Source organism: Myotis yumanensis, unplaced genomic scaffold, assembly GCF_028538775.1.
Source record: "Myotis yumanensis isolate MYYU_CA2020_CCGP unplaced genomic scaffold, mMyoYum1.0.hap1 SCAF_15, whole genome shotgun sequence".
Taxonomy (NCBI): Eukaryota; Metazoa; Chordata; class Mammalia; order Chiroptera; family Vespertilionidae; genus Myotis; species Myotis yumanensis.
Genome location: NW_027223766.1, coordinates 34,514,296 through 34,526,916, shown reverse-complemented (window position 1 = coordinate 34,526,916; position 12,621 = coordinate 34,514,296). Strand labels below are relative to the sequence as shown.

Genomic DNA, 12,621 nt, shown 5'->3' with positions numbered 1-12,621 from the left:
TATGTGTTTTCCTATGGTCTTAGGCGAACCCCGTGAAAGGGTTGTTAGACCCCCAAAGGGGTCGTGACCCACAGGTTGAGAACTGCTGCTCTAGTGTCTAGGAGATCCGTCTGCCACCAGAAATACTATTCCCAGCATTCCTGGTGATCCCCACACTATGGGCTTCTGCTTTCTGCCCTGGGGCTGCCATCAGAACTACTATTCCCAGAATTCCTGGTGTTCCCTGTGCTGGGAGTGACCAAGGGAGCCACAGCCCCCTAAGCCTGCAGCTCTCCTGCTCTGCTTTCCGCCCGGCAACTGAGGGAGCCACGTACCCCAAGGGAGTGACCAAGGGAGCTAATGAGGGAGCTGCGTCTCCCCAAGATGCCGGCTCTTCCACTTCTGCTCTCCGCCCGGGGCCTGTGTATGCAAATTACTCCACCATCTTTGTTGGGTTAATTTGCATATTCACTCCTGATTGGCTGGTGAGTGTAGCGAAGGGACGGTCAATGTGCATGTTTCTCTTTTATTATATAGGATATTTTATACCAGGTTAAGTACCATCATGTTTCTTTTTAAAAAAATCTTTATTATTGAAAGTATTATAGGTGTCCCTTCCCCCCCCCAACTGATCCCCAACACTCCATGCCCACCCCTTCAGGCCTTCACCACACTTGTCTGTGTCCATGGGTTCTGTATATACTAGTATATGCACATAAAATTTTTGGTTAATCTCTTCTCACACCTCCCCACTATGAAATATGTCAGTCTGTTGCATGCTTCAATGTCTCTGGGTCTATTTTGTTCATCAGTTTATTTTGCTTATTAGATCCCACATATAAGTGACATCATGTGATACTTATCTTTCTCTGACTGGCTTATTTCACTTAGCCTATTACTCTCCAGGTCCCTCCATGCTGTCTCAAAGGGTAAGAGATCCTTCTTTTATACAGCTGCATAGTATTCTGTGGTCTACCATAGATGTACCATAGCTTTTTTATCCACTCATCTACTGAGGGGCACTTGGGCTGTTTCCAGATTTTAGCTATTGTAAATTGTGCTGCTATGAACAGAGGGGTGCATACATTCTTTCTGACTGGTGCTTCAGATTTCTTAGGATATATTCCTAGAAGTGGGATCACTGGGTCAAATGGCAGTTCCATTTTTAATTTTTTGAGGAAACTCCAGACTGTTTTCCATAACGGTTGCACCAGTCTGCATTCCCACCAGGAATGTACGTACTAGGGTTCCCTTTTCTCCACATCCTCACCAGCACTTGTCATTTGTTGATGTTAGCCGTTCTGAAAGGTGTGAGGTGATACCTCATGGTCATTTTAACACATTGCATACCGCATAGGAATCTCTAAGACATACACCAGGGACCACACGGTTTTGGGCAAACTGCATGTTATTTAAATCATCATAATGCACTTTAGGTGTTGTTTTTCAATAATTATAACATTTTTATTTACAAAAACAACTAAACAATTAAAGTTCCTAGTACTTTTTTAACGTATGGTACTGCGTAAAACATTTTCCTCTATGAAGAGGGACCAAACAAAATTTATATAAGTATCTAGATTCGCTCCTTTTTCCATGGACGTGAAAAACAAGAACACTCGTGACCTGTCCTTAACAGATGGCACGCGAAACACGAGAAAACTCCTGAGCGGTACGAAATGTGTTAATTTGCATCTCTCTGATGATTAGTGACTTTGAGCAGTTTTTTCATATGTCTCTTGGACATCTGTTTGATGTTTCTTACACTCTGATAGCAAAGCTGGTAGTTAGCATTCAAAACTCCCAGATATGAGCTAGTGTTAGTTTTGTCTTTCAGTAAATGCATCATAATGATGTTCTTCTAAACTTCTAAAGGAAATAAGCTAGTTTATTCAATTATCGAGTAAAAATATAAAATGTCTGCTTAATATTTCTTGACTACTTAACATTGAGAAATAGTTAAAGATCCTCAAGATTATAACTCAAGCAATTTCAAATGGCAAGCATAAATATGTGTCAATTGTATGTTTTAAGATAAAGCTCAAAAACATATCAGTTGATAGTGTTACAAATATTTTTTGGTAAGTAACTAGTTATTGTACACTTACTTTGCACAACTCTTTGGACCTTTATCACTGATCCTATATAATAAAAGCCTAATATGCTAAGTGTCTGGTCGTCCGGTCAGATGTTCAACCAATCAAAGTGTAATATGCTAATGATATGCTAAGGCCACTCAACTGCTCGCTATGATGTTCACTGTCCACCACGGGGCAGACAGTCAACTGGTCAACCAGTTTCTATGATTTTAGCTATTGTAAATTGTGCTGCTATGAACAGAGGGGTGCATACATTCTTTCTGACTGGTGCTTCAGATTTCTTAGGATATATTCCTAGAAGTGAGATCACTGGATCAAATGGTTGACCAGTTGCTATGACATGCACTGACGACCAGGATGCAGATTCTCCGACCAGTAGTTTAGTTTGCTGCTGGGGTCTGGCTGATTGGGACTGAGAGAGATAGGCTGGACATACCCTGGAGCCCTCTCGCAGTCCCTCCCTGGCTAGCCAACCTCCTGTGTCCCTCCCTGACCCTAATCGTTCACCAGTGGGGTCCCTCGGCCTGGCCTGCACCCTCTCGCAATCTGGGACCCCTGGAGGGATGTTGGAGAGCAGGTTTCGGCCTGACGGTGGAACTACCAGTCACTATGATGCACACTGACCACCAGGGGTCAGATGCTCAATGCAGGAGCTGTCACCTGGTGGTCAGTGTGTCCCACAGGGGGAGCACCACTCAGCCAGAAGCCAGGCTCACAGCTGGCAAGTGCAGCGGCAGTGGTGGGAGCCTCTCCTGCCTCGGTGGTGGTGCTAAGGATGTCCGACTGCCAGCTTAGGCCCACACCCCCTGGGGGAAGCAGGCCTAAGCCGTCAGTTGGACATCCACCAAGGGCTCCCGGATTGCAAGAGGGAGTAGGCTGGGCTGAGGGAACCCCTCCCCCGCCCCGAGTGCATGAATTTTGTGCACCAGGCCTCTAGTTCTTCTATAAAAGAAATCACAACGAATTCATTACAGAACATATAAGTGCTTTTGATCTCAGCCCATAGTGTCCTAATTGAATCACTGAAGACAGACATTAACAAAAACTCAAAGGTCCCGCGACCTGCCTTTCATTCCTCTGAGGATCTAAGTTTCAGTCTCCGGCTCTGAAGTCACACCAGCTGGACTCTAGTCTCATCTTAACATTGTCTGTACAACCTTGGGCAACTTGATCTCTCTAAGCTTCAATCACCTATGAGGACTGCTAGAAAGACCAAATGAGGAAACGTGTGACAACCCTCACACAGAGCTAACACTCAGTCATCAGGAGCATGTTATTGACCACTTTTTATCATCCTCATCTGTGTGTTCATTATTAAGAATGTATTATACCTAATCTATTATAAACAAATGTATACTCAAATTTTATAAAAAATTTTTCAGGAAAGATTCTTGTTTAAATATCTAAAATATATTTTATGACTAAACCAAATCACTCCTATTCTAGATATTTCTCCTTTACTTTCCTCAACGGTGATGCTAAAAAACTGGTTACAATACTCTATTTGAAAATCTATTAAATCCCTGGCCTGTGTGGCTCAGTTGGTTGGGCGCCATTTGATTGGTTGCTGGTTTGATTCCTGGTTAGGGCACATGCCTGGGTTTTGGGCTCAGTCCCAGGTAGGAGGCAGCCAATTGATGTTTGCTCTTACATTGATGTTTCTTTCTCTCCTTTCTTCTCCTCTAAAGACCAATAAAAAATGTTTCAAAACATATATATATATATATATTAAAAACTTGAAACCATTTAAACTTATTTCAGTATATATGAAATGTATGAGTTAATAGATTATATTTCTATTTCTAGTATAATCTATATATATAAAAGCCTAATATGCTAAGTGTCCCTCCTCCATCTGTCTGACCAGTCGCTATGACAGGCACTGACCACCAGGGGGCAAATGCTCAACACAGGAGCTGCCACGCTGACGTGACTTGGCAGTGTTGGTTCGGGCGATGCACCCCCGAAACCAGAGAGGAGGGAGCCCAATTCCTCTCGGGGCTGCACAACTTCACCTTTGGCCATGAGTTATGATGTTGCTGGGGTACTATTGGCCTCAAATCTGGTTTACTGCACACTTGCATTCGTGTCCCACAGCCTGTACGACAGCAACTTTGCAGAGTGCCCTCTCGTACTCCAGGATCCCTTGGGGGATGTCAGAGAGCCAGTAACCCAATCCCCGCAGGCCAAGCTGAGGGACCCCACCTGCTGGAGGGACCCTCCTCACTCCACAGATGCCTCTGAGCCACTGCGCCACCCCAGGTGCAGCCTGCCAGAGAGGGGTCATGGGAGGTTGGCTCCAGGGCAGGTCTGAACTCTCTTGCCCAGTCCCGCCCCGCCAGCCACCTTCTAATTAGCTTCCTTTCAATGTGCACAAATTCTTGCACCGAGCCACTAGTTAAAATATAATTAAAGTTAATGTAATATATATAGTTTAAATTCAAATAAAATTTCACCTCTTATATGCTAAAAAAAGCTGTTAGATTATTGCATAAAAATTTTTAAAAATCTTAGTAAGTCTTAAAACCGTCTAGTCAGTACATATGTATACATTAATTTTATATAATCTCATTCACAATAGAAATAATTGTATATTCTCTTTGTTGCCACTCAATAGTACATTGTAGCTTTGACCATGTTGTTACACAGTCTCTATAATTATTTTAATGGCTGCATAACATTCTACTATGTGCATATACCATAATTACCAGGAAATGTCTAATGTTTAACTATTATTGCTCATTTTTTTAAGGGTAAGGGGCACAGCAGACATATGATTGCTGAAGCACAACTGAAAATATTACCTTTAACATAAAAGCATCAATAAATACACCATTATAATAAAAATATGGTAAGGTTTTAAACAGCCATTTCTATTTCATTACCGGTAATGCCTTTTGAACTTCTAACTTGGTGATTTAGTTCATTGCATACAGTTTATAAAAAGCAAATTCAAACCACCAAGTCAGAGTTGTAGGAAACACTTCTTCAACAGAGAGACTGTAAAATTACTAAGTATAACTGTACTTTGCTTAAGCTCCGCTCTCTTATTTACCTGAATAACTTCCAAGTCTCGGAGCATTGTTGTCTCCCCCATCATAGAAGTCCAGAGAGTCCCAGTTATGTTCTGTCGCGAAGCTGACAACTTGTACCTGTGAGATAGCAATTACTGTTAAGAACGCCTATTTCTAACAAAATAGCTCAAAGCCTGGATCACATCACTTTGGCCCTTCATAGAAGAAATTTAACAGAACTGAACACCATTATGGCACTGGCCCGCATGAGCCTTCTGACATAAGAAAGGCCTCTGGGGCATCTAGCAGTGGTCACTATGGATATGACACTGAGTTTGTCTCCACCGCAGAGCGCTCACTTTATTGAAAGCTTTGCGTTAATCTCATGTCTCAGTGCTAGGATCCCAATGCATGTTTCAGATGATTGGTTAACCTCTATGTTTGGAGTCTAGATTCTTGTCACTGATTGAGTTTTCTCATTTTCTTTAGCTAAGAGGAAACAACCAGACTTCTTGCCCACAAGTATGTAGGACCTTATAATAAAAACTGTCCTAGAATTATCCTGGATACTTATATTTGCCTTTATTTGCATAACCTTTGTTCAATTTCCTGCCTTTTTTAATTTTTAAAAAAATTCCCCATCACATTATTTTATTAGGTTAATTAAACAGCTTAATGATGATTCATTTTGTTCGGTACCCTTCTAGAAAAATATTTCAAGTTTTAAATGAACTTTCCATATATCAAACAAAATTAACCCTACACAAAAGTTTTAACATTATTATCCCTTGTGCACATAATTAATAGGTCTCAATATACACGACCAAAATGGTACTTTGTAATTGATTTATGTGCATCTTTTATTTTATGAATGGAATGGTAATAACTAAATCACTGTGAAAGTCCGTAAGTTTGATAAGGGAAATGCTGGAGTATAATCCTCTCAGTGTCTTAAATTTTATTTAAAGAAAGAGCATGTGTTACTTTGTTGCACTTCAGTTGGCACAGCTTGAGCTTGGCAAGAACCCACAGGACCCTCACCACTGTGGATCTTACCTTTCTCTTTGGTTATCACATATTTTACAGTTTTGGAGCAGGGAAAGGAATAACTATGAAAATTCATTTATTTTATTTAGCTAAAATATGTATGGATGTGAGCATGACACAATCACTAAATAATTATAACAATCACATTCATTAAAAATGTCCAATCCACAAAATAGTCCCTCGCCATTCTTCCATTCAAGTGAATGCTAGTGTCTCCTTCCATGGGGTGAGTGCCACCTGGCAGCACATACCCTGCCTGAGTGACAGGCATTCTGCCCACTGGCAATGTTGCAGGACAGAAAGAAGACCAGAATTAAAGCCGCATGATTGTAACATAATGACCACCTCCTTAATCTATGATCAAGTCTACCTGAGTTTTCTTTCCCTTCAATTCAGGAAAAGCTAAGATCACATTCAGCTTTAACAGGATTCCTGCAGGAATTGACATTTAAGGTAAGCTAAATGTACTGTGAGATTTTCCTCCAAAAAAAAAAAAATTCATTCAGTTAGTAAAAATGTAGAGAAGTCAAGCCATGAGGTGGTTTTAGTGAACCATTAATAATCCAATTTAGCCACAGTAGAGGGAATTTACATAAAAGGAAATATGCATGGAAAGTTTGGAAAAATAGAGAAAAGTTAGAGTAGAGCTTGGTGGATTAATAAAGGAGACTTTAGCGTTAGAATGCCTGAGTTTGCAACTTCCTGCTCCCTCTACTTTGGAGCTTTTGCAAGAATCTCTAGGGTTTTATTGGCATGTCGCCCTGGAAGAGGAGTTATGCACTATGCCTTAGATGACTCACATAAATCATTCTCATCAAGGTACCTGATTCATAACTTTGTTGTAAAAATCAAATTACTTTTAGCTTAGGATAGTGCTCAGTTTATATTCACCAAAATAATTATGCAACTGAGGAGTGTATTCCACCGAAGGTTTTAGAGGGGAATAGAGGGAGCATAATCAAGACTGTGCTTTGGAGTACGGCACTGGGTGAAGGAAATTAAGGTGAAAAGACAATTTTCATATCTATTGCAGTAGCCTGTGTGAGAAGCAATGAAAGACTAAAGTAGGCTGGAGGCAGGAATAGTAGAAAGAGTTATCCAGTTGTCACATGTGTTGAGATAGGGAAAGTTATTAGATTCTGTATGATTTGAACAGGGGAAGGAAGTGAAAAAAAAAAAACACACCACAATTTAAGAGTAATTTATCTTTTTTTCCCCTTACTCATTGAGATCAGATCAGTGGTAAGAACAAAAATGTAGATATCTCTAGAAAAACCTATTACCTTGGTGAGAGGAAGAAAATACATTTAATTCTGGTTCTAGATACATGTGCACAGCAGACTAAATAATGCTCCCAAAGACATCAAGTCCACATCCCCAGAGCTTGTGAGTATTGCCTTATACAGAAAAATGTTCTTCCACATTTGATTAAACTAAGGATCCTGAGAGAGGGAGATTGCCCTGGATGATTCAGGTGAGCCCTGAATGTGATCTAACTGATTGTTCTCATAAGAAACATGCCAAGGGAGACTAGACCCAGACAGAAGAGGAGAAGGCAAAGTGACCACTGAGGCAGAACTTGGAGGGATGTAACCAGACACCGAGGAATGCAGGCAGCCACTGGAAGTTGGAAAAGACAAGGGCAGGATTCCCCGCAGCCTGGACAGGGGAGAAGGCTCTCCACTCTTCCCGGCACTATGGTTTCAACGCATTTAAATAGACTTGTGGCTTTTGGCCTCCAGCACTGTGAGTGAGAGAATACATTTACTTCATTTTAAGCTACCGAATTCATGGTAATTTGTTACAGCAGCCACGGAAGATTAATACAATTTGCTACTAGGATTCTGGGCATATCATAAATGTCGTTTGGCATAATAAAGGGTGTAGAAGACACTAGTAAAATGAATGAGGACAAACTATGACAAAAACCAAAGAAGAATCAAGTGAAAGATATTTTAAAAAGGAGCAACTGATTCAGTGTTTGGAGGTACTTTGCATTAGGAGTCATCGGTCATGGACAATTTTTTAAGGTAATGAATTAGCAATTATTAAAGCCAGATATCCCTCATATAGATATTCAAATCCCATTTGACTTTGTGTGAAATATTATATTAATGGTGATCATTCTATAAATTGAGGCAATTAAGTAACCAATATTTCTTTCTGTGGCTCATTACATAAAGATTGCTCTTCGCTTCATAACTCTGTTACTGTTGAATGCAGTCCTTTTAGAATTCTCCCTTCCATATACTTTGCTAAAATGAACAGGCAAACAAATGAATATCCTTCTTCCCCCCAAACTTCACACACAATATTAAAAGAAAAAATTGATCTATTTGTTGAGGTTATTTCCAAAGGATGCTCAGCATTTCAAATGTTTCTACTCTTCTTTCCACAAACGATTATCCCATTTCATCTCATATAGGATTTATTGGAAATTCATAAAATTCCTTATTAATACATATATTCAGCCCAACAGAGTAAAAGAAAAGCAGCACTATTTCATACCTGGTATACTAGCCAGGTGGATTTAAGATGAAGTTAGTGAAATTTTCAAATATGTTATGTATTACATATGTATGGGTGTATGCAACTGTTATAGAATTTCCTGTGATTTAGTGGTATATTTAAAATTAGCATACTTATAAGAGGTTAATTAGAAAAAAGTGCTTGGTAGTCCTTTAGAGAATTTAAAATTATAAGTTCAATATGCTTCACACTCTGTAAGTTTGATAAATGCTCTGCTAAATTTGAAACTGTTTTCCAAAATGCAATCATTAAACTAAATGCTTTCTCAGTCATTTTTACAGTGTCATTTATGTGTGTCCAACTTTGAATAGTGTTTGACTAGAACAAGTGATATATAACATACTTTTTCTGCAGATTTCTTTCTTTTTTTTTTAATCCTCACCAGAGGATATTTTTCCATTGATTTTTAGAGAGAATGGAAGAGAAAGGGAAAGACAGAGAGAAATATCGGAGAGAAACACATCGATTGGTTGCCTCCTGCACACGCTCTGACAAGGGCCTGGGCCAGGGAGGAGCCTGCAAACAGAGGTATGTGCCCTTGATTGAAATGGAACCCAGGACCCTTCAGTCTGCAGGCTGATGCTCTACCCACTGAGCCAAACCCGCTAGGGCTGCAGATTTCTTATTAGTTCATCATATAGTGTTAACTCCTTAAAATAATCCCAAACTTCGCTGACTGGATAGGTATTCACTGGTTCATTTTCAAAAGAGCACTGTGCTATCTGCTGTAACAGACCTGATTACTACCCTCCCGAGCTTACAAATAAGTCACAGCAGTAAAACATGATAGGTGTTTTGACAATGAAAATACAGGAATCTATGAGAACATATGGCGTGGGGACTTAATCTTACCTTAAGTTCATGGCAGGTCTTCCACAGAAACTGTTTCTTAGTTGAGACACACAAATAATGATTAAGAGTAGCCAAGTAAAAGGAGATTGTAGAGTGTGTTGCAGGCAGAGGGAATAATATGCACAAAGGCCCAGAGGCAAGAGAGAGCTAGGTTTTGATAAAGAACTAAAATGGTGTCCATGGAATAAGCAAGGAATGGACACAAAGCACAAAGAAGTAATCAACTGTGTCAAGGAGTTAACGATATAAAAGACAGGAAATCCAGGCATTGTAAGCAGGAAAGTGATAGTATTAGATTTATATTTTTAGAAGTTACTCTATTTGTCTTATGGGAATAGACTGACAGAGAATAAGAACCTGGGACAGGGATGATGGCTACCAAGTCTTCAGGGGTAAAAGTCTGGATGGAAAGAAATAGACTTACTCTAATTTGTAGAAGACAGGCTGACAGTTTACGGTGAAGAGTAGAGGACAGAGAAAACTCATCAAGATTTCTGGCTTGTGCAACTAAATAAATTTAGGACTCATTCTGAGACAGAGCACACTGGAAAAAATCCCCAATTTTGATAAAAAAAAAAAAATAATGAAGTCAGTTTTGAACAGGATAAATTTGAGATGCCAGCAAGAAGTTTAGCAGAAAATTTCCAGTTGGACAGTTGGATGGGGCAAAAGTAGGTTTACAGTTGTGAGTACACGAAACAGAGTTTATTTTTGTATTATTATTTGTTCATTGTCATATTACTAGAGGGCCAGTGCACGAAATTGTGTGCACATAAGGGTCCCTAGGCCTAGCTTGCGATCAGGGCCATTTTCCGCCTGCTCGCCAGTTCCTGGCCACCTGCTGCCGCCACTAGCAACCCAGTTCCCCTTGCAGGCCCTACCCACCCAGCCGCAGCTGCTGCCAGCCAGCCGGCTTCCCTCGCAGGCCCCCCACCTCATAGCGACTGGTTGAGAGGTCGTTCCGGTCATTATGCTTACGGTCCGGCCTTTTATTATATAGGGTTTTCCATATGAACAACTGTAAACCTACTTTTGCCACACTTTGTATAGCATACAGCTTAGATAAAAGGTTTAGGTTAGATATTTAAGTTTTGAAATCGTCATTTATTCAGTCCTTTATTTAAAAAAAATGTTTTGGGGGGGCACATGGTACAATATACAGATCTTGTAACATAGAAACCTTCACCTGACACCTATATGACCACGTTGACCAATGTCACCCCAACACATTGCATTTAAAAAAATGATTTCTGATTGTCTATTGTGATTGAGGTCCTAGGCATCAGCACAGAAGGGCAGTAGGGGCCATAGGCACAGACAAGGTGGCAGAGAGAGTGGTGTGAGTTGAGATGAACAAAGGCCATGGAAACCCCCACACATTTGAGGAGTTGAAGAGGAAGAGCAGGCCCTGTTCCTAGATGTCCAAGCAGAAGCTATAGCTATAGAAAACAAACAAAAACAAAAATCCACTCAAGCACTGGTACCATGGAAACTAAGAAAAGTGTTTTAAGAGTGAGGGGATAATTTCAGGACAGAATGTTACCTGCAGAATAAACAGGAGGAGCAACACAATAGATTCAATGCGAGTCCTCAGTGATCACTGTGCAAGTGGCTCACTTAGAGCAGTGGGTGCTGAAGCCACATTGCAGGGACTAGAAGGAAAATGCCAGTGTTTTTATTATTTTAGGATGAGATAGGAACGGACAAGATGACGTTAATATAGAAGATGCTTTAGATTAATCTTCAGAGTTAGATGATGTAGTAAATGTTTTATGAAGATTCTAAAAGTATTATCTCATGTCAGAATCCTTGTTCCTAAATTATTTTTTTTCCTAAAATCCTTGTTAATTTTACCGCTAATAAGACAGGATTGATTGGTTATCTCCAATTTTATAAATTGGCCATAAAGTGGTAGCACAGTTAATCAGAGTATAAGGTTAGATCCACAACCTTTTGATTTTTAATACCCTTAAAAAGACTGAACATATGCGTTTTATGTTTTCTCATTGGTTTTCTGACCTATGTAACTCCTGACACCTGTCAAGTAATTTTTTGAATTTTCTGAAATATTATAAAGGTAAATCCAAAAATAGTAAATCTTTTGCTATTGCTCAGTGCATGGCTTAGAAATGGATATGGTTACAATTTTGATCAGTAGCATAGGGGAGAAAGTCTGCTGGAAGGTTTCTTGAAAGTTGTCTTAACCACTGTAAAGGTACATAAGACAGAGACGTATGACTTTGGGCATTGGACAGTGCTATGCTGAGGGCTGTCCCAGCCATCTCAAGGCCATGAGAAAGGAAGCCCAAGAACTAAGCCAACAGGCTAAGGATGGCAGGGCAGGAGATGGAAAACACCTGGGTCAAGAATGATACAACGGAACCTTTAAAATATATATATATAAAAAAAACACCTTGAATTACCTTACCCCAAGGTTACATATTACGTGCAGCAATACATTTTTCTTATTGCTTTTGCCATTTTGCATTGTCCTTCTGTTACTTGTAGGTGAAAAAAATTAATAACAAGTACTTTTCTATTAAATTCAACCATGTCAGTCAAAAGGCTATACCTTTAGCAATAATGTATGTCCTGTCATCTCTGAAAAGATTAATTTCAAATACACAATGAGAAGAAGACATTTTTAAATATCCTTACTTGGATGCCGGCTCCCTCTGGCACTGTGATCTTCCATACACAATTCAGATTGTTGTCATAAGGCTCGGGGTAACCAGGAGACAAAATTGTCCCTTTGCGCTTAGTTAAAATTCCTCCACAAGGCACTAAAAAGTAAAGCAGTCCAGGTGAGGAAGTTAATTCTGATGCAGAAGATTGAAATCAGACTAAAGGTCAGACCTATTATCTTGGACAGATGCTAGACTTGCCAGTTCAACCAAATCATGCTGTTTTTTTTAAAATTCATAAGAACAATATACAATAAATCTTCCTATATCACAAAAACTTGTAGAATTAATAGGACACATTAATGGATAACCTTACAATTCCATATCTAAAATAATATAATTAACTCAATAACAAGCATGCCATTTATAGTACATTACTTTGACACATTCACATTAAAAGATTTTCATATCTAGATA

The 12,621-nt window shown here is 39.6% G+C and overlaps 1 protein-coding gene across 2 annotated transcripts in view; it reads right to left on the bottom strand.

Moving 5' to 3' along the window:
- The window catches only part of CSMD3 (CUB and Sushi multiple domains 3), an 857,474-nt gene that overhangs the window by 126,242 nt on the left and 718,611 nt on the right, over window positions 1–12,621 (bottom strand). For both annotated transcript variants that reach the window (XM_070391936.1, XM_070391937.1), the window contains 2 exons: window positions 12,179–12,303; window positions 5,134–5,230 (listed from right to left, as the gene is read on the bottom strand). In XM_070391936.1, the coding sequence (XP_070248037.1) occupies window positions 5,134–5,230; window positions 12,179–12,303 (222 nt within the window). The remainder of the gene's footprint in view (window positions 1–5,133; window positions 5,231–12,178; window positions 12,304–12,621) is intronic.